The following is a 22895-nucleotide window of genomic DNA, read 5'->3' as shown; positions in this document are numbered from 1 at the left end:
CTTTCCAGTATTTGTTCTTGTGCTAACGAACTTGCCAATCTGCTGGAGTTAAATATATTTGCCCTATTAGAATCCCTGTCTAAAGATTGGATAATGATGTACTGTGTAAACACCACACATATGTGTGAAGTTTTTACCTGTCATTAAAGGATCATGATTAATTTCATACTCATTCTGTGCAAATGTAATGGTCTATTTAACAACTTATCTGGCTCTTCTAACATTTAGCTCACACTAATGACTGTTTCACTGTTTCACTGTTTCAGCGGCAGTGTTGCAAAAGTAATTTTATTCATTAGCATTTCAGCTGCTTCCTGTGCCAAGGGTACATGGTTTGAATCCTTCTACTTTCATTTGCCTACTGTGTGACTTTGAGCAAGTCACTTAATTAGACAGTGCTTTGGGGCGGTTGTGAATTTGGGCTAGGCTACTTAAAGGTCTTCTAGACTGCATGCCTAGTAACTTCTTATGAAGTTATGAACCTATGAACCATTAGATCAAATGGTATGGGCTTCAGACACAAAGAATAAACTGTGCTGAAGTTATACCTGAACTTGGACAACAGCTTGCCTAATAAACTGTTACAACAAAGACAGAAAAAAATCTGTTAGTGACAAGGTGTTTTGTAACACTTCATTGTATTCACTGTTATGTTCACAACATATTTCTTAACATATTCTGTAAGTGGTTTCATTCACGACCTTGTGTTAAGAATGTCAGCATAAAACTGACTTATTTTACAGATGATCTATTTGTTTATGCAGTTAGCCCAGATTCTTTCTTGACTAAGTTGCTTCAAGTTGGTTGTATCTTCACCACTGAAATAATCAAAATAACTAAAATCCATGATTCACAAGGACAGTTTTCTTCATGTTTATCATGAAGTAAGATTTCAATACAAGTAGAATATATTTCCCATAAAACGTGCACAGTATATATATATTTTTCCATTATTCCTTTACAGATCTAAGAGGCAAAATTCTAATGCATCTGCAAAACTGGCAGCAGCTACCATTGTTGCAAATAAACTAGATACTAATAAATTGTAGAGAGAGTATGGGGAGTGATGGAAGGGTTATTTCAGAGAATGACATAAAGAGGGAGCATAAAGTGCTACAGGGATATGAGGCACTGAAGCCAGATAGATAGCTTAGGTCTTAGAAATCTGACATTATTGATAAAGTTGTTGGCATTTTTTCCAATAGCCCTCATGACTGGATTGAAAGGATTTAAAAGGGTCTGCATCTGCATCTATGCCTACACTCAAGAATGGTAATTAATAAAAGAGCCTGTCATTTATTAGCCAATCAACTTAACAATAAGCCGATAACCTCACGAATAATTGATGTGTTCCACAAGACCACTGGCAAAAAAAACTGGTAAAGGAGTCATAAAATCTGTTTTATTCCATAAAGTAAAGCGCTTTCACTCACTAAACTGTGAGCTTCCTCAGTACATTCAAATTAATATAAAAAATTTTATTACATACAAACAGTATTTATTGTTGATAATATTTTAATATTTTTATATTTTTATTTTGGTGTATGTACTGTTTTGTTATGTTGGTAAAATAGTTTTTTAAAAACGACAGGTATTTGATAGTAGCATACAGCTTTAAGAATTTGAATGGGAATTTGGCACCAAATAGATGTATTTAAATTAGTGGGAATTACAATTTGAATGTACTGAGGAAGCTCACGGTTTAGTGAGTGAAAGCACTTTACTTTATGGAATAAAACAGATTTTATGACTCCTTTACCAGTTTTTTTGCCAGTGGTCTTGTGGAACACATCATTTATTCGTGAGGTTATTGGCGTATTGTAGCGTTCTGGACTTCGCAGTTTGGAAAATACAAGTATATTGAACGCTACCTTTTGGTTCAGTTGTTGGCCAATGAACTTAAAAAAAAGAACTCAAAGAATTTATAAAGAAGGTTCACAAAAGAATAATGTTTGGGTTTATTAAGGTAAACAGTCTCAATGACTCACAGTAGCATGACTTCATGGAGGAGAGGTCTTGACTAACCATCTTCCTCTGCTACTATGATTTAGTCAACAGTTAAGGGGACCTGATGAATGTGTATGTATAGCATACTAGGATTACAATGAGATCTCCAACTCCAGATCAGACAAAAATCTTATGGAGAAATTAAGAGGCATTAGGTTTACAACTAAGTATTATGGAGAAAGTAAGATGCATTAGGCCCACAACTGATTGATAAACTGAGTAAGCAGCTTGGCTTTGAGTTTGGTGGAAGGGCAGTGGCAACTGATGTGCTGTCGAATGGGGGGGGGTAGTCACTAAGATACTACTTGGTCTGGTATATGGGATTTTTACATCCTCAATTAATCACAAATTCAGGTGTATAATAAATTTATTTGTAGATGAGAGCAAGTTCCAGGAAATATTATCTGATGTGTGTGTGTGGGGGGGGGGGGTTGTTGGAATTATCTTTTAATAAGCTATTAACAGTCTTGTTATATGGGCAGACAGACAGACAATGTTTACTACAAAATAAAAAATATATAAAGCCAACCCCTTTAGAAGAAAGAATCCTCAAATAAAGTATAAAATAGGAAAGAAGAAGATCCTGGTGAAGGTCAAGGAGGAAAAGAATCAGGAGTTTATTTTTACTACCAAGTTGAATAGCTCACTACAGTAGAACAAACTGATGGTGAGGGTGAATACAATGTAAGGGTGTTTAAGTAATGGACTGCAGGAGCATTAAGGTTGTCATACCTCAGCACATGGCTCTAGACATCAAACCATTAGACTGTACACAGAGAACAGTCACTACAAGAATGGGGCTGCTGGGACTACCAAGATGGCTTCACACTAGCCAACAGCTTAACTTCAACTCTCCCTGGGTGAAAGCAGAAACTGTGAAACAACTGCCAGTGATATTGTCAGCATGTATAAAATTCAGTTACTGGCTAGTAAGTACACTGCCTAGGTGCCAGCAAAGAAGAAGAAACTAAGAGACCCTGAAAAAAATCAACTAGAAAAGGTGAAGAGAAAACTCTGACTAGGAAGAATCCTGCTGCTGTTCAGCAAAAAGCAGTTCAAGCTCCAGCTTTGGTGCAAACCATGGCTTCCAGTAATCTAGAGGAAAAAATAAGTCAAATGTGTTCAGAGCTGATTAAAATAAATGAAATACTGAAAAGTATATCAATTCAAATAATAAAAGGCTAGAAAATGGAAGAAGCTTCAAACAGATATTCAGATGAGCTGATAAAGCTGCAAAAATCAGAGGCTGATATGAAGAAAAAGCTGGTGGAGTATGACACGGCTCAAGGAAAGATGTTTCAAAAAATGTTAGAATTAGAGGACAGATCACATAGGGAAAATTTGATATATTCTGCTTTATCAGAAATACTAGAAGGAACAGACTGTATTAATTTTATGAAGGCAAAAATAAGCAATTGAACTTGTATTCCACAGCAGGAATTGTTAATTGAAAGGGTACACCCTGTATATGCTCCGACTCTGGCAATGAGAAAGCAGCCAGGACCTTTATGAGTAAAGATGCAAACTTACCAGCAGAAAAAGTTGATCCTGACAAAACTGTGGCAAAAGGGCAACATATTAACAGTTGTAAGTAGCGGGCTGATAATCAAAAATGATTATATAATGTACACCACACAGAAGAGAAACAAATTTATTCCAGTAATCTAGGAATACTGAGAGGCAGGTGAGAAATTTAAGCCACTGTATCCAGCTGTCTTCAGAATATTCTTTCCTAGGGGACCAAAGTCATTTCTTGATGCAGAACAGGCTAAGGAGGAAATGCAAAAGTTTGTCCAACAAAAAGTGAGCCATCAAGCAGCAGGGGACTCTGCTTCTCATTCTTTTGATAATAAAGCAGATGGAGAGACTTTGACAGCGAAACATTTTCCTCTGTTCCTAATGAAAATGCTTGAGAGAGACAGAGAAAAGCACAGGAGTTGACCAGAAGAACTGGGAGTACCTTGGAATTAAACAAGAATCTGGAGTTGGGAGCTAAACAGGAAGAAGACCAGCAACATGGAAATTAGTGAATAAATGTGAGACTGCAAAGCATCAATCACATTTGTGAAATATGGCTGTATAAGAATAAATGGAAAGAGTTGACTTTTGTTGACTTTGTTAAAGTTGTGGAGCACTGAAAAGCATTTGCCATGCTTCATGTCATTAATGTTTTGAAGGAAGAGGGAGGTAGAAGGAAAGAGGTAACTAAGTAAAACAATGTTTGTTCTTAATAGTGTTTCTATGAAACTTTTCACAGTATAAATTGTCTATTTTATAGTGAAGTATTTTAGTTGTATGTGATAGAGTTACTAAAGTAAATATGTGTTCTTTTTCTTCTTTCACTTCTCTTTCTTTCTTCTTTTTTTGTTATTAAGAAAGGCAGGTATTACAGTGCAAACATAGAAGAAAGGCTAGATACAAGCATGCTTAAGTTAATAGGCTGTAATCTTTGGTTGCTGAGGTGAGGGATGGGGTATAAAAGTACACAGATCATAATATATGTAGAGGTATGTTTTTGCTTATTTTTGCATAGGTGAGTAATCTGGATTAAGACATTTTGCTTAATCTAATAACCAATTTTAAGTGGAAACAAATAAATAGGAGAACACTGAATATACCAAAAAGTTTTCCTTTAGCAATAAATGTTTCAGCTTTGCTTTCAGGCTTTAGCAGAAGACTACATTTTTCTTTTTTTTCTCTTATGTTTCCATGGAGACAAGCTGATAGCAGAGCAATAAAAGACAGAATACTGGTTTCTCTGAGGCTAAAAGGTAATGATTTCTGAAAGCATGCAAGTTGTTTTCACATGGGGGATAAAGATAAAAATGTAACAGACACCAATTAGTTTAAGTAGAAGCACAAGAAATAGCATTCATCCTAGCATGGATAACCTCAATTTCAGATTAACTAGAGACTGTGTTAACAGTTCTCTATTTGGCACAAATGTTCCTATTAGGAAGGTTAAACTTCATTATATGAAGATGTGCATAGTTATTTGTGTTTGTATTAAGATAACAGGTTATGTGGGTGTTTTGGGGAGGGGGTGTTTGTTTCCTTACTTGAGGTTTTTCATTAAAACAAAAAGTCTTAAACTGTGCTACTGGTTCCATTGTTGATGATAAGAAAAAAAAATGTATAAAGGATTAAGCTGCAAACATTAATGGGTGCATGTATCACAAAAGCTGGAAAAGACATTTAGAAAAGCTGCCATATATATTAGATGGGAATAATGACTTTTACCATGACTGTGACACTTTCCATTTTATTTTGGAATGCGAATAGTCTCATAGGTATACACAAAAGAAAGAATAATTAATTATATCATGAAATGTAGAGTGCAAATAGCAATGCTACAGGAGACACATTTGCAAAGAAATGAGTGTGTAAATTTGATAAAGAAAGGATTTCAAGATGGATATTCTGCAGAAATCAGGGACAAAGGAAAAGAGGAGTACTTATATTAATACCAAGAGGAGCTCTGGTAGTGACAGAAAAGGGAAAAAAGATAATAATGGCAGGTTTGTGGTAGAAAGGAGCTACTGACAAGGGATGAGGATTACACTGGCATGTATTTATATTCCACCTAAAACTGCTATTATAGAGTTTAAAAATGGGGAGAAATAATCAGCTTTCAGCAGGGAATATTGCTAATAGATAGGAACTGTAATTTGATTTGCAACAATGAGGATGTATCTAGGGGGCATAGAAGGGAAAATATAACACAAGAGGGTAGATTTCTGAAGAAATTTATAAAAATATTTGGTATTAAAGATGTGAATTCAGTAGCAAGAATTCAGACAGAATTTACATATCATTCACCAAGGTACAATAAGTGGGCTGAACCAGACAGAAACTAGGAACATGTGGATTTAATTGAGAACTTTGACACACACTGTATCTAATAACTATTTCAGATCATGCACCAATAATTACTAAGATAAAAATGCAGAGAAATAAAGTAAGGAAGAGGCACTGGCGCTTCCCCAACTACCCGTTAAAGGAGAGAAATTTTAGGAATGGGTAGTGGAAATTATCTGGAAGATGTTAGGAAAGATAGAAAGTATTCCAGAAGTTATAGCTAGTAAGTGGGATAAAATGAAAGTGAAATATAAAAACAGGGTAGAAACAACAGAGAAAGAAATCTGTTTAAGGAGTAATAAGAATCTAAAACAGAAGCTGCTGTTAAAAAGAGATAATTAGCAGGGCATATAAAATATTGTATGATAACGATAGGAATCAATCAGAAGAGGTCAGAAAAGATTGGGAAGAGAAATTAAATATGTAAATCACAAAGAAACAGTGGGATGATATATACATGGCTCTCAAATATGCAATGAAATCTGGAAGATTTAGAATTTTTGCCTGAAAGTGTTTTATGCCACAAGTAGACTCAAAGGAATTTTTCCTCAGGCAGATAGCAAATGTTGGAGGTGTACTGCAGAAGAAAAAGTGACCTGGGAACATATGTTCCCAGGGTACAATGATTTGGCGGACTTTAAAAAATTAATATAAACGACTATTCTGATGTGTAGTAATATCTAAACTTAATAACAAAATAACCACAAAGAATGCACAGTGGGATGAATACAATGAATTTAATATCCAAACACTGAACTTTCATACCTCTCTCTCCCAAGATGAACTTTAAAAACTCATAATCCAGATTAAGATGTTCAATAAATAATCAACATGCTTCATATGTTCCATTAAATAAATCTGTAGTAAACTATCTTATTATAATTTCTATTTGAAGATAAGATGTGCATTTCCCACAAACCTAAAACCAAATTTGCAAAAGCAGGGGCCACCGCAGACCCCATTGCTACTCCTTTAATTTGTTTATAATATTTTGTATTGAACAGAAAAAAATTACTGTCCAACAAAATCTATAACAGGGAACAATAAAAGAAATCAACTCATTGGATACATCTGTGTATTTCATCATAAATAATCTAACAAATTCAATGCCCACATCCTGTGGGATACTGGTAAATCATGAGAAGATATCTATAGTAGCCATATGGATATCTCCCTCTTTATACCCATAAGTTTTGTTAAAATCATGTAATTTGTCCAAAAAGTCCCAAGAATCTCTAACATAAGAAGGCAATTTTTGGACTATGGGATTTAGGATGATATCCAAAATAAGGGAGATACCTTCAGTAATGTTACTAGGAGCCAAAACAATAGGTCTGAAAGGGGGCTGAGCAAGACTCTTATGAATCTTTGGAATTTCAAATAAAACACCATTTTTTGGACTTTTTACTTTCAAAAAAATATATATATATCAAGATTAATAACATTGTTCATAAAAGAATCATATAAGCAAGAATAAATAAATCTATAACTTCTGTGGATATCACTCAATCATATAATAAGGTAGTCTTCCACACTGCTCAGACTACTTTCTATAGCAATAATATATACATCAGTGTTCATAATGACTAACCACCACCCTTGTCATCTTTCATAAACCTTAAATTATGATTGCTTTTTAATTCAGTCAAAACTTTCCTCCCTGTTGTTTAAGTTAAAATAAAAACAGTTCTTGTTTTTTTACTTAAAATCTCTCTAATGTCTTTTTCACAGAATTGTTCAAATAGTTTCAACACATTATGTAATGCAGTGTTGAGCACAGATGGTCTACTTAAACTATTCGACAAACCAACATCTTTTATTAAATACTTTAACTTCCTTGTAAAAAAACTTTACTTACATAAAACCCCCTCATCATCAGCATGGATGTTAATTTCACTGACCGAATTCACGTTGTCTCTAAATGAAATGGCTCTGCTACCCCTTCCTTGTCTAGCCTTTCCATGTTCATAAATAGCCCTGTCTCTTTCAGGTTTATGAGCTTTACGTTTTTTTGTTAAAGGAGATTCCAAAAAACTGTTGTTTAACAGAGGCAAAAGATAAATCCTTCCTGATAAGCTTATTTATATTCCTGATTTCATTATCAAGCAGGGCTATTTTACAATCATTCTCTTTAATAAGCAATTTAATTAGTGAAATACCTGTATCATTATAAGGTTTCACAATGTCCTGATAGAATGCAGTGTTCAATTCCACACCATAAGGGCATTCCAAGCCCTCAAGCCCTTCAGTAAAACATTGTCAGGATCAATTTGCAACAATTCTCAATGGTTCCATTTCTAGAAGTACCTCTTGTTCAGATATCACTCCAAAAAGGATCAAAGTCACAGCTTATTTTATTGTTTCCTTTAGTAACACCACATACAGGTACGTTAACATTGTCAGAAAATACTGGGATGTAGTGTTTAGTGAGGATATGAAAAAGTGCCTGGGCAGATTTCCCTCTATTACATTCTCTAGAGGGAAGGATGTTAAGGGTATTTTGAAGTCAGGTCAGGGTAACGTTTTTTTTTTAAGTCACAGCTGCATGCAAAAATGTGGTTGTTGTAAAATGTGTAAATATATACATGAAGGGGCATATGCTATGGTCCATAAATAAAACAGAAACATTCCATGTCCAGGGAAAGTAAACTGTAATACAACACACACAGTATATTTAGCCTTGTGCAGCTCCTGTAATGTGTTTTATATTGGAAAAACAACAGCAGACTGAAAGACATGATTAGGGAACACGTCTACAAAATGAATACAAGGGAAATCACTAATGCTTTATTTAGGCATTCATCTGTTTATTCCATTTTCAAAAAGTTTACTTTTTTTGCCATTGACAGGGTTCAAGGGGCATTGAAACTACATTAGAATATAAAAAATTAAGCTTGCAGTTAATGCTAAATGCCTCACAAATAACCAGTATCAATTACAGTATTTCTTTTTCTAGTATTTTAAGGGTTAGAGCTGGCATTATTTAATGGTTTAACTTTTTCAACAGGATGAATGTTCATGCAGTGTTTACTGTGTTTATGCTGCTCGTTTTACATATAGATGTCTCTATATTTGCTGGGTTTTTGATCTTTTTTGTGCCAACTGTTTATTTCATATATTTTCTAGTGTTAGTTTTATTAGGACGTTTCCTTTGGGGATGTTTTTATCAGCACATCTTCACCTGTATGTTTTTATCTGAATGGCTTTAATTCTTTACAAGTCCTTATTTGAGATAATTGCTTGAATACTGTGATTGTTTTTTTTTTTTAAGTTTAAAAGAATTTGACTTCTCTTCATTATCAGTCTGAAGAACTCTTTGATCTTAAAGACGAAAGTGCTCAGTGCTTATTGTTTTAGTTATTAAAGTTTACGATTACAAGTTTGCTGGTGGAATCTTTTGTGTTATTCGTGGTTACATGTTTTAGTGTTATTGGTTACTACATTACTTATTGAACATCGTAATCTGGATTCTGAGGTTTTAAAGTTCACCTTGGGGGCAGCGAGGTATGAAAGTTCACTTTTTGGATATTAAATTAATTGTATTCATCCCACTGTGCCTTCTTTGTGGTTATTTCGTTATTAGACTTTAAAAATTCCCCACAGAGTAATCTGCCAGGAATACTGGATGCTGTCAAAGAATGGTTAAGTAACGGTTTAACAGTAGTACTTCAGCACTGACTGATACACTTGTTTCTGATCAGTTGACATAATCTATTTTAGCCAAAATGTGTTTTGCATTAAATATAATAAGTAAAGTGCATACTAAAATTATTTTAACATAACAAAAAGTAACCAGTCTTAAACATCATCATTTAACGGTATGAAAAGCAAAGTAAAACATGATCATTATAAAACAATTAAAATGTATTATATAATGAAGTAGTTCTCTGTTTGAGAAATACATGGTTGTTTTAGAAGCTAGCCAGTTAGAATTTCTACTCTTATGAGTAAAATGAAACCAATTCATTATTTTCTCATTCTTCATGACGATTAGGTTGCAAGCATTTTTACAGACAGGAAAATGGTTCAGGAGAACAGTCTTCTAAGTAAAGGAACATTAAGCTATAATAAAGTTACACAAAGCTGTCTTTCTTTTCTCTCTGAGGGACTATATAGATGAAAGGCTTTCTCTTTAATAACTTCAAAATGCTTCAAATATGTATGAACTTCTGAAACATCACGTTTCATCTCAGTAACAAAAACAGTTTTGAAAAAAGCTGGAAAGTAATTTTAAACTGGACTGTGCCTTATCTGCAAATCTTGAACAACGGAATAAAGACATATTTCAACCTTTCAAACCAGGTAACTGTAACCATTATAGACAAAGAAAGGATGCAGTTTGCGAAATAGCATTTAACCTATAATTCATAGTCTTAAACTACATTATTATGTAAAAAAGTAATCACTGTGGTTATAAAATTTATTAGTCTCAAGTCTGAAGAGGATTTATAAGTCACAAGTTTATGATTTCTTTCAGTACTTTAAGTAATTGGGACGGTAGGCACTATGAAAGTTACTGTGACAAAGACTGGTATTTATTGTCCCGAGGTTCACACTTTTGTAGTGGTTATTTTTGAAGAGTGCTCCACACCTATATGCAAATTTAGTGAAAACAAGTTATTCGTTCTGAATAAATAAATAGGTTCACAGATAACTACTAGGTTAGCTGCCCTTCTGGACTATTTTAAGCCTAGCCAACTCTCCTCAATGAGAATGAAACCCTATACCTTTTGTTTGTGAGGTAAACAGTTTAACCATTATGCCAATCCTCCTTCAAATCCAGTATCACATTCAATCATTGCTGTGTCACTTTCAATACTACACACAAGAGGATTACTGTATACAAACTGGAGGAAATGAGATTCAAACCTACATCTGTCACCTACGTTCACATGACAAACTTGAACCCTACCTGCCTAAGTTAACCCAAATACAAAAGAGTTTTTTTAAAAACATGCCCGCTTTTGTCAAATGCGTAAACTTGTTGAAGTATGTGCAAAGTGCTACCTGAAAATATAAGTGTATAAATTGCAGAAGTTTTTGGTCATTATGAATGAATCCACATTTGAAGTATTCAAGGCAAGTGGCATGCAGTGCGTATATTTGTATTAATTTACATATATATTATATATATATATATATATATATATATATATATATATTATATATTATATATATCACATATATTTATATATATATATATATATATATATATATATATATATATTGTATATATATATATATATATTTTATATATATATAAATATATAAAATATATATTATATATATATATATATATATATATATATATATATATATATATATCTGGGGATCCTTGGTGGTCTAGTGCTTAGGATTTGGTGCTCTCACCGGCCAGGGTTCGATTCCCAGTCAGGGAACTTCAATAATTTATTTTATATATATATATATATATATATATATATTTTATATATATATATATATATATATATATATATATATATATATATTATATATATATATATATATATATATATGGGTCTACTTTGAAACATCTAAAACCCATAACATCTAATTTCATAATATTGTGACCATAACATCTAAACCCATAACATCGAATTTCATAACATCTAACACTACAAATCACAAGAAAATAACATCCCCTCCACATATAACGACACCAAACTACCAAACACACCTTTTACTATGTTTCTGCAGGGGGCAAGCCCCCTGCACCCCCCCATGTGGGGGGCTTCACCCCCACACCCCCCATAAATTAAATATACCAACTCCAAGATTGCACTACAGTGGAAAAAAGTTAATTTCCTAACCACACTATATCAAGCCCCCCCTGCAGAAACATAGTAAAAAATGTGTTTGTTAGTTTGGTGTCGTTATATGTGGAGGGGATGTTATTTTCATGTGATTTGTACTGTTAGATGTTATGAAATTCAATGTTATGAGTTTTAGATGTTTTGGGTTTTAGATGTTTTGAAGGGGACCCATATATATATATATATATATATATATATATATATATATATATATGTATATACATTTTATATAGGGGTATCCTTATGTGGACACCCTGTTGGTTTCTTTGAAAGAGTGGAAAGTGGAAGATAGGAAAGACTGAAAAAGGGGAGACATAACAAAGAGGGAAACACAGACTGTACACTTCAAGACACTGTGCTGGAGGAGGTAGGAGACTAGGAATACTGTATTTGTGGTAGGAAGAGACCACCCCCTCCCATTTTTCACATATTTTTATGCAAGATAGTAGTTTTAGAAGGAAGTAGATTATAGGGTGTAACACACAGGATTAGGGAAGGAGAAGTTGGGGGGAGGATTGAATTCAGTATGACATCCAGTCCACAAGACCTCAAGCATATCCACTGTCTGATGGTTTTGCAGTGGAGGACCCCAATGTTGAGGGAGTGGTGGCCTGTGCTGGCATGATACCGCACCAACCAGCACAGCGAGTCTTGAACCTGCTGAAAAGCATCCTAGACTGGCTGAAGATGTCTCTCCACTGCCTGCTCCACTACACCCTCAACCAAGTCCTGAAGTCCATGGTGAGACTGTCCCCGGACAGGCAGAGGGTAAATGCTCACTGACCTGGAAGGAATGTGATTGGGCTGCACTTAGGGATTCTGGATCTGTAGAAAAATTAACAGAAATTGGAGAGAGAAAATAAAAAAGTAATGCCTAACTAAAATAATAAAAAGAGAGAGGGAGGGTAGACAGAAAAAGAGAGAAACAAGAAATGGAGACAGTAAATGGGCTTGTAATGTAATACATCACTGCAATCTTTATTAACACTGTTTTTAATAAAAAGTAGAGCTACGTTGAGCCCCAGACTTTCATGGCAAATGTAAATACAGTGTCATTTTTTTAAACTGGGGAAAGTAACAGATTGTTCCATTAGTTCTATTTGGAAGGGGACTTCCACCCCCTTAACCCCCCAAAAACTAGCGTTGTTTAATTAAGATGGAGCAAGGGAGTTAGGTGGGTGGTGCTATATCTCTCAACCAGCAGACACTGAAAATCAGTACAAAGACTATTGAAAAGTAAGTGCACCCAACCAAAAATCTGGGCATCTAATAACCATAACATTTGAATACAGAACAGCACATAACTTTTCCCACTTCCTGTAAGATTGTGGGATACCACTCAGAAACACAACTTTAAAATCTGAGAGTAACAAAAAATGACGCAAAAACATAAGCATATTAACATTGACAGTGTAAAATTTGTAAATTTTTATAAATAATATTACAAAAATTTAACTCACAAAGTTGTTAGTTTTACTTCTGAAAAGGGTGATGTAACATGTGGGTCCTCTTTCTTTACATTACTGGGACCACCATTTAGTCTGGTTTCCTGTCTACTAAATAGCTCCAAAACTGGGTTTAACTTTGGAGTTCAGAAATTGTGTGAAGGGGTAAATCAAGCCTGAAAACATGAATGCTATCCCCACAAATAGATATGTAATATGAAGAGGTAAAGCAAGTTTGAAAATAAGGTACATGTCTCCAAAATAAATATAGTTGAGAGGTTTAGGAGGTAGTGCACAAATGGAGTTAACTAAAAACTCTGTTAAATGTTATGGATGCAACTACTCTTCAACTGCGCTATTATACTAACAATCTGAAAACTAGGCAAATGCACGGATAAAAGCCAATCTTCTAAATTAATATCAAAAACTGTGGCAGATTGAAGTGTTTCACAGCTTTTAAACCATTGACTCATGATCTCTGGCCACTGTCTATGTGGCACTGTACAAAAAAACAGTTAAAAAGCTAAAAATAATGGAGGACAAAGACCCAAAATCAGAGACAACGCTTAAATATTTCTCTAATTCACTTAAAAAATAATAAAATAATAGGTTTTGCATCAATACACTTTTTCTGAACAATAACTCTGCTCCAGAGACCTCAACCTCATTACCACAATCAACAGAACATTCTGGAGGGACAGGTTCATAACCCAGAGACTGCCCATGCTATGGAATAGACTTCCCATACATGTCAAGCCGAGCACCTCACTGGTCCTCTTCAAGAGAAATCTTGATGAGTGGATGGGAAATAGAAAATTCACCCGAGGGATCACCCCAGTGGCTTTACTCAACAGAGGCACTGGGAACTAAGGTCGGGTGGCACAATTATTTATTTTACTTATTTATTTTAACATTATTTTACCAGGATAAATCCAACTGGACACAAAGTGTCCGTCTTCAGTGGAGTCCTGGGGAGAAAAGCTCCAAGGAAGTTAACAGAGTACATACATGTTTTAGATAACAATAAAAAACTGGTATGCAAAGTAAGAGAAACAAAGAAGTACAAAAACAATTCTGTAAAAAAAAATAAGATACTCAAACAATAAGATACTCAGGAGTAGAACCCTTATTTGCAATATTTACAAAAAAGTACATATCAGGTGAGTATATCAGGTGTGAATATAGTGTATGCAATGGAGGCATACAGCGGGGTCACTTATATGGAGTAGTGGGTCTTCAAGGGGGGTCTTTGCAGTTGCAGAGAGGGTTAGCATTCAGTTGTGAATTAAGAAGGTCCTTGAAGGTGCTTGTGTGACTTTGTAGCCTGAGTTCAGGTGGGAGGGTGTTAAATACTTTAGCAACATCATAAGAAAATAGGGCCTCCTCGGCGCTGTTATTGCATGGGTTGATTTCAATCAGGTTTTTGTTACATGAACGTAGTTCCCTTTTGGGGTTGTGAAAGTTTAGTATGTCAGCTAGGGCAGGGCTCTTCCCCAGATGAAAAAGAATTTGATGGGCTATGATCAGTTGGTGGTAGCGTAGGAGGTTTGGAAATTCTAACCAGTGTAATTTAATTAGGGATTGGCAGTGGTGGGAATGCGATCTATTATTTGCAGCGAACCTAGCTATTTTATTGTAGCATGTAAAGAGTTTGTTTAGGTTAGATTTGTTAATGTTGGTGAGGACTGGAGAGGCGTATAGTAGTGTTGATAAGAGATGAGTTCTGGCTATTGTTGTTCTAGTTTTGGGGGTTAGGAATAGTATGCAACAATATAGGCAACCAAGTTTTTTATGGACTTTAGAGATAGTTTGGGATATGTGCTTGTTGAATTTAAGTTGTTGATCAATAGTGATGCCTAAGAGTTTGGCCTCAGTTACTCGGGTGATGAGGGTGCCACTGGTTGACATGATGGTAAAGGTGGCGGAGGAGTGATTGATTGGGTGGAATAGTATTAGCTGTGTTTTTAGTACACACCTATGAACAAGTATGAAACCATAATGTCTGGCATTGTTGACTGACTGCAGTCCTCAGTGAGTCACCAAAAAACCCACACATTAAAGGGAAACGTGGAAATGGGGCCAAATCAGGGTGAACTGAGACGTATGCTCATGTTTCTACACACTTTTTTCTCCCTTGTATCTAGCAGTACATCATATCTCTCAACTTTTTTGCTCAAGAAGTCTGGACAAAGCCAAAAATAACAGGACACGGGCCTAAAATGAGGAGCAACTTTAAATTTTACTCTAATGCATTGAAAAAGTTAACCAGAACAACAGGTTTTGCATCAACATGCATTTTATGAACAATAAGTAAGAAACTCTTGTCTAGCATTACTAATTGAATGTGTAATCTTCAGTATACCTCTCTACCTCCAAGCATTAAACATCATTGCACTGGCACTTAAAAATCATAGTGGTGGTTTAGAAAAATAATTATTTTGTTATTTTTCACATTATAATGTCATTATATACAAGACCATATATAGTTAGTAATAGAAAATCCTGGTATAAGCTAACTTTATTTATTTATTTATTAAGGTATATAATCATAAATAGTCATAACCAGGTCTAAATTTATGAGGAATATCAGTAAATCTTGGACAGGCAAGGCTAACTCTTGAGGAACTAAATCAAAGCTGCTTATTGGTATGATCCCCATGTACTCAAATAATTATGATAAGGTCTTCAGACTCCCATTGTAACTTAATAGTCAAGTTCTCAACCTGGATGCACACCTGTCAAACTCTTAGTGCAGGCAGTCTGGACCAAGCGTTTTAGCTAAGCATGCTCAGTATACTCAAAAGGATATATTTTTTCTGAGTTTCTATAAGAAAGTTTACGGATCAAAAAAATGTTTAGAAATATCTCAAACGCTGTCTACTGTATACACATATACAATGCATGTTTACATGACATGAATATACTTATACAAATAGGCTTTTCTATAGGTAAGAGATACAACAGCTGAAAGTAACTTGTGTGGAAGGCTAACATTTTAAGTTGAGTACATTTTTACAGGACAATGGTATGAGGTTCAAGTCTTGTTTCTTCTCCTTTCAGCTTTTCCCATTAAGAGTTGCCACAGAGGAACAAAAGTCTGCAGAATGACTGGCAGTGGAATTTTATGGTGCCGAGTTGCCAGCCTGGCGCCCAACCTTCCACAGAAGGCACACACATGTGCACACTCACACCTAGGGTCAATTTAGAGTGTTTAATCCACCTGCAGCATGTCTTTGGGATGTGGGAGGAAACCGCAGCACCCGGAGGAAACCCACGCGACCGCAGGGAGGACATGCAGACTCTGCACAGAAGGCAACCCAGCCGAGAATAGAACTGGAGGACCTCTTGCTGTGAGGTGGCAATGGTAACCGCTGCACCACCGCGGCTGCCCAACAGCATGAGGTTTGAGTAGTACAAAACATAAATTCCTAGCTACACCTCTGTTCTGGACAAAGACAAAAACATAGCTTTTTTTCTGGAGGGGGGCAAAGGCCCATAAAATTGGGGACAGATTTTAAATACTGCTCATATAAAATCATAAAGTTGCTATTGCTGCAAATCAAACCTATAAATCTCACCAGTGTCTTTCTCTTAACAGCTTGAATTGGATAGAATTTCCCCACAGACTACTTCTCTCAGCTTCAGATCATTCATTCCACACTGTATCTGCTCTCGTTCTGTCCCAGCATCTCCTCACTTGTCTCGCTCTACACCCTTCCCAGGACTCTCCGACACACAGACCAAAATTTACTTCAAATCTACAAACCCAATAGCAAAACAGGACAAAACCTTTATAGCTACTCCCATGCCCTCTCTTAGGACAAACTTCCACTAGATATTAGATGTATTAAGCAACCAAAACAATTCAAATATGCTACCAAAAACTTTCTAAAAAGCACCTGGACTTGCCACTGCACACACCCTTCTTAACTGTTTACTTCACTTCCTCAGCTGTCTCCTAACTACCTCCCCCTCCTTTTTCTCATCCTTATTTAACAACTATAACTGAATCCTGCTTGTTACTAGTTTAGACTACTTGTGCTCTCTACTCTAATATATTTATTCTGTGTTCCTATGTAGCTACATCCTTAGTGACTGTATACTTTTCATATATCTTAACTGTGGAGCTTTTCTCCTCTGACCTCCATTGAAAAAGGGCGACAGCTTTGCCGGACTAACCCGGTCAACAAATGTCAAATAAATAAATAAATAAATAAATAACATAATTTGCTTTAGCATATATTTTTTGAAAGACGTGAAGTTTGAAACTTAAGATATATTTCATTGTGTAGATACTGCAATCTTTAATGATTTGCATACAAACACAAATTTTACACACACACACACACACACACATATATATATATATATATATATATATATAGATATAGGGTTATCACCTGTACCACTTTGCGAGGGACAGTCCCTCTTTGGACAGTTGTGTCCTGACAAAAATATTAAAAATGGCAAACGTCCTGAGATTGTAGGACATAATTATGTTCTAAATTTTATGTAATAGTTGCATAAAACAGTTATTCTGTATCTAAAATACCTAAATGTTATAAGAAACAGAATAAGCAACTAAAATGCTACAAGAATAAGCTATTATTTAAGCAAAAAAGTTAAGTTCTATCCTTTGTACTGCCCGTGGGTATGTGTCAGCCTGTAAAATCTGATGTTTGTCCCGAAAATGTCCCACTTTGGCCATTTGTAAAGGTGGCAACCCTATAGATATATATATATATGTGTGTAAAGGGGAAATCTGACCAGTTGAGACGAATGACGTGAATGGAAAGTTCACATGTAACTGCTTGAACACGATCAAGACCCAGCCAATCATAATTATGCTTATCGTTTTCCGATTTACTTAAACATTAATTCGCTATTAGTATTTACATTTTAATGAACCTAATTTCTGAATTTTTTGGTCTCCTTGATCACTTGCCTAGTACTTGCTCCTTGATTACATTTGACTGTTTGCCAGTGTTATCCCATCATTTTGGTATGCTTCTTTTCTGCATTCATTGCATACCCTTGGCCATAAAAACTGGCACCTGGGTAGCTGTATTTCCCCAAGACAATACGTGACTGTGTATAACCCACAGAAGATTCGCTTCAAACATCCATCTAGTCATTTGACCTATTCTACAGAAAATTACTAATTAAAAAATAATTGGTCCTTATATTCAATCCCCTTAACTTATGACAGTGGCAAAGCCAAAACTTAAATAGCAACACAGCTGTTGGGGAAAAAAACGTGCGTAATTTCACATTGTTTCCCTCATACTAACCAACTTTAACCAGCAAATAGTTCCATGCTACAGTTAGGAATGGAATGCAATTCGTAAGAGAGCGAGAGAGGCTTCGTATAGAAACGTAATTTCCCATGATCCTCTTTTCAACATGGCTGCCTCCACAAACTAGCAACATGAGTTTGTTTCTATGGGAAATACTTCAGTTATTAGGGTCCTTAATAAAACTGCATCATAACTGAACCCAGGGATTATTCAGTAGTGACTGAAAATATTTCTTAGACAAACAATGAAGTCAAAGTCTTCTTATCACCGGTCCGCAAACACTTTTCGGGTGAGTGTATAATGCTTTATTTGTTACAGTTTTTAATTGTGGTGTTCTGTTAGTTTGGTTAAACTTCCGACCCCATGTTCAGTTGCCGTCCTCATTGTCTGCTAAATCATTTTCTTTCTCTTGTGCATATTTGTCCACACACGTCTATTACAGTATGTACATGCAATGTGTATTTATTTATCAGTCTCAAGTACAGTGATGTTATATTTACTTCAGATGAGCGGTAGGGTATTTCATTAAACATCATTCACAGGATGTACGAGTTTTCACCCACAGTTGAAGAGTTGATGTTTTGTCATTCTAGTTAGCTGTTAAATTATGAGGAGGTTGGACAAAGGTCCACAATTCCATTTATGTGTTTAAAGGATGCCGGATTATACCACTTTTTGTCCAGTAATATGTTTGAGTTGCATATTTATTTTGCGCTGTTGCTGGAATATGTTTTTTTTTCTCCTCACCACATGTCCTTTACTGTCTCTGTACTGTCTGTGCCAGGTCTACCAGCTGCTTCACCCCATCCCCCGGACTTCTGATGTTGCTGAGACCGGTTGTAGAACTAAGCATTGGCATGTCTGTGCATCTGTCAAGGGCAGAGGGGTGTTAACTTATGAGCTACCCATTTCTGCCCCCCCCCCCCCTTGTGGACCTAATAGTTCTGCATGCGGGCAGCTGTGCAGTGTATCGTCCTGTCTTCAGAGCATCTCAGCCATGTTTCCATCCTGTACCCACTTTAGGCACATCTACCAATGTGTTTTCCCCAGCCTGCAACCCACCCGGGATGATGGTGCCTATCCCACTCTGCAGCTCTGTCTAATTGAACCTGGGTCTTAGGTCTTTATTCGTCTACACCACCAGAGCAGCTGTGGTGTTAGTGGGAGAACAGCTATTTTGTTGAATTTACCTTTGTATTTCAAGCCAGTTCCAGTGCTTTGTTTGTCCTGTCATAGCTGAACAACCATTTTCACCCACTTAATGTAGTTTATTTTGCATTATTAAGGTGGAGGTGGGATTACATCAAGGACCAGCTCTGAGCCCTTTCTTATTTGCAATGGTGATGGACAGGTTGACAGACGAGATCAGACAGGAGTCCCCATGGACTATGATGTTTGCAGATGACATTGTAATTTGTAGTGAGAGTAGGGAAGGAGGAGACCCTGGAGAGTTGGTGATATGCTCTAGAGAGAAGAGGAATGAAGGTCAGCAGAACTAAGACAGAATATGTGTGTGTGAATGAGAGGGAGGATAGAAGAATGGAGAGGATGCTGGGAGTAGAGGTGGCGAAGGTGGATGAGTTCAAATACTTGGGATCAACAGTTCAGAGTAATGGTGAATGTGGAAGAGAGGTGAAGAAGAGAGTACAGGCAGGATGGAGTGGGTAGAGAAGAGTGTCAGGAGTGATTTGTGACAGACGAGTACCAGTAAGAGTGAAAGGGAAGGTCTACAAGAGGGTAGTGAGACCAGCTATGTTTTATGGGTTGGAGACAGTGGCATTGACAAAAAGGCAGGAGTCAGAGCTGGGCATGGCAGAATTAAAGATGTTAAGATTTGCACTGGGTGTGACAAGGGTGGACAGGATTAGGAACACGTATATTAGTGGGTCAGCTCAGGTTGGAAGATTTGGAGACAAAGCCAGAGAGGCAAGATTACATTGGTTTGAACATATGCTGAGGAGCGATGCAGAGTATATTGGGAAAAAGATGCTAAGGATGAAGCTGCCAGGTAACAGGAAAAGAGGAAGGCCTAAGATAAGGTTTATGGATGTGGTGAGAGAGGACATGCAGGTGGTTGGTGTGGCAGAGCAAGATGCAGAGAACAGGAAGAAATGGAAACAGATGATCCGCTGTGGCGACCCCTAACGGGAGCAGCCAAAAGAAGAAGATTCCCTGGTCTATTTAGCCTAACAATGTTGTATGTCTTCCACCCTTTGTGTAAAGGTATTTCTTTTAAATCCAAGATGTAGTGACATACTAGTCATTGTTGGTTGTGCACCTACCTTACTATTTTTCTTCTTTCATAGCATCTGTACTTCTCTCAGCCAAGATATATTGCCACTATAATGTCTTTTCTCTTTGCAATGACTGTTAATATTATTTTAGTTTTTATGTATGACGGACCCTTTTAGCCATGACCTGGGCCCAATGGGCAAGCTAACACTACATGACACATCATTACATATATGATAGTAGTACTTCATTTTTTGTATAGATTGAGAACAGTTGCACTTAATCCGCTGTATCAACCCTTGACGTATTTATCATAATTGTATGTAATATATACAGTTGACCTCTGATATATATCAAGTATTTAGGCAATAGGCATTGCATAGATAACCTGCTTAATAATATTCAACTATTGTCTTTAAAGCAGGTGCAGGCTGTTTATTTTAACAACTGTTCTTTTAGGTTCAACTTAAATTCTTCAAGAGTAACTAGCTTCTTTACATCTGCTGGCATGTGTTTCCAAACTGCTGGTCTATGCTTGGAGAAGACTCTTTCTCCAACTGTGGTTTTAAATTTGGGCCTAATGAATGTTGTCTTCTCAGTCTTCCTAGAGAGAGAGTAACCTTTCCAATCTTCCTAGTGAGTAATTTGTTGTTTTGACTGTGTGTACATTTTATGGAGGGGGGAGACACTGGCCAAGTATGATTAGTTTACATAATTGTGAGCCAGAGAAAAAGGTAGCTCTGTCAGTCACTGGTAGCAACCTATAGGTTGCAAGTAAGTAGCAATGATGATTAAGGCTTTTGGATGGTAGGACAAATTTTGTATAGTAGCATCTGTAATTTGTGTATATTTGAAGTGGAGTGGTAGGCTGTGTTTCATTGGGGTCTATATTACAAGATCGAAACTTTAGTTAATCAAATAACTAAAGATCGATCTTGTAATATTGCAACCTGAAAATGTCAAAATGCCGTTTCAATCCAGGGAAACACTTCCCTTGGCCGTTATGTGGCTTATGCCCTTTTCTCTGATTTGGCGCGATCCCGGAGTGTGGGGGGCACAACCCCCCCCCCCACTTGATTTGGAATTTAAATTTTTTTAATACAGCACACTGTGATTGAAACTGTAGATTCATTTAAGGACCTGAGTATATGGGCAGATCCAGCTTTGAGTTTTTGTAATCATATCAACCAGTTGGTTAATGATTGTTACAAAACTGTAGATGTATAAAAAGATTTATAAAGTATAGGAATTCAGAAATGGTGAAATCTTTGTTATATTAGACTCAAACCTGAGTATGAAATAACAGTATGGAAACCTTATAAGAATATGAGCATGAGTAAACTGGAAAGAGTAGAGTAGAAATATTCAAAAGGCATCAGTGGATGTGACCATTTAACTTATTATAAATGACTAAAATATTGGAACTTGTACAGTGTTTTATAGACATTTAAAAGGAGACCTTTTTCAGATATATAGGGAGTTTAGAGCCAACCAACTCTGGTAATGTTTAGGGTTATCAAACGGTAGTAGAAACTCGTCAGATAACCTGTGTAGTGTGTTGTATAGGAATGAGAGGTATACTAATTGGTTGTCTGAAAGAGTGGCTGATGCATGGAATAGACTACCAAATTATATTAAAGTGAGCATTGGTTTAGATTTTTAAGGACAACCCGGTCACCTTTATCATGGGAATGGCCATTTTAGTACATTGTTAGGCTAGACAGGCATTATTGCCTGTGCCTGAAATATTTATGCATGCATATATGTAATTTCTGAGGGCTGATTGTCCTTCAGAAGTGACCAGATCGGGGGCAGAATATTGAGAGAAATGGATTTAATTTTGAATAAAGTGATTTATGTATGTAGAATGATGTTCTGGCATAGATAAGACTTCGGAAAGGAGTTGCAATTCATTTTGAGATGAAAAGTGAGCAAAAGTAGTGTAAATCAAATAACTTAAAGTATGGGAAATGTTTTAAGTTCTGATTGTAGTGTGGCTGCAGACATAAAAAGAAATGTGCAATGTGGCTAATCAAGCAAGCAGAATTTAAGATAAATAATTTTGCTAAAATATGTTCAATAAATGCAATTTCAATTGAAAATGTTTATGGCAGATTGAAGTTATAACAATTTAGTTGTCTAAAAGTATAATAAGAGCTAAGAATGTGCACAGGGTTAATAGTGACAGAAATGTAATTTTGTCAAGATCAGTCAGAAATTTGTGATAGAGAAGCTCAAAATTA

At 36.0% G+C, this 22895-nt stretch overlaps 1 protein-coding gene across 1 annotated transcript in view; it reads left to right on the top strand.

Moving 5' to 3' along the window:
- Positions 1-18493: 18493 nt before the first annotated feature.
- Positions 18494-22895, top strand: part of UTP20 (UTP20 small subunit processome component) — a gene marked incomplete in the record, with an annotated part of 2478305 nt that continues 2473903 nt past the window's right edge. Inside the window, 1 exon segment of the mRNA XM_044087776.1 lies at positions 18494-18709. Within this exon segment, the coding sequence (XP_043943711.1) occupies positions 18665-18709 (45 nt within the window).

The sequence above is a fragment of the Protopterus annectens genome, chromosome 11.part0 (assembly GCF_019279795.1).
Source record: "Protopterus annectens isolate FY-2018-M chromosome 11.part0, PAN1.0, whole genome shotgun sequence".
NCBI lineage: Eukaryota > Metazoa > Chordata > Ceratodontiformes > Protopteridae > Protopterus > Protopterus annectens.
The sequence above is the reverse complement of the archived record's forward strand: the minus strand, read 5'-3'. Positions and strand labels throughout refer to the sequence as shown.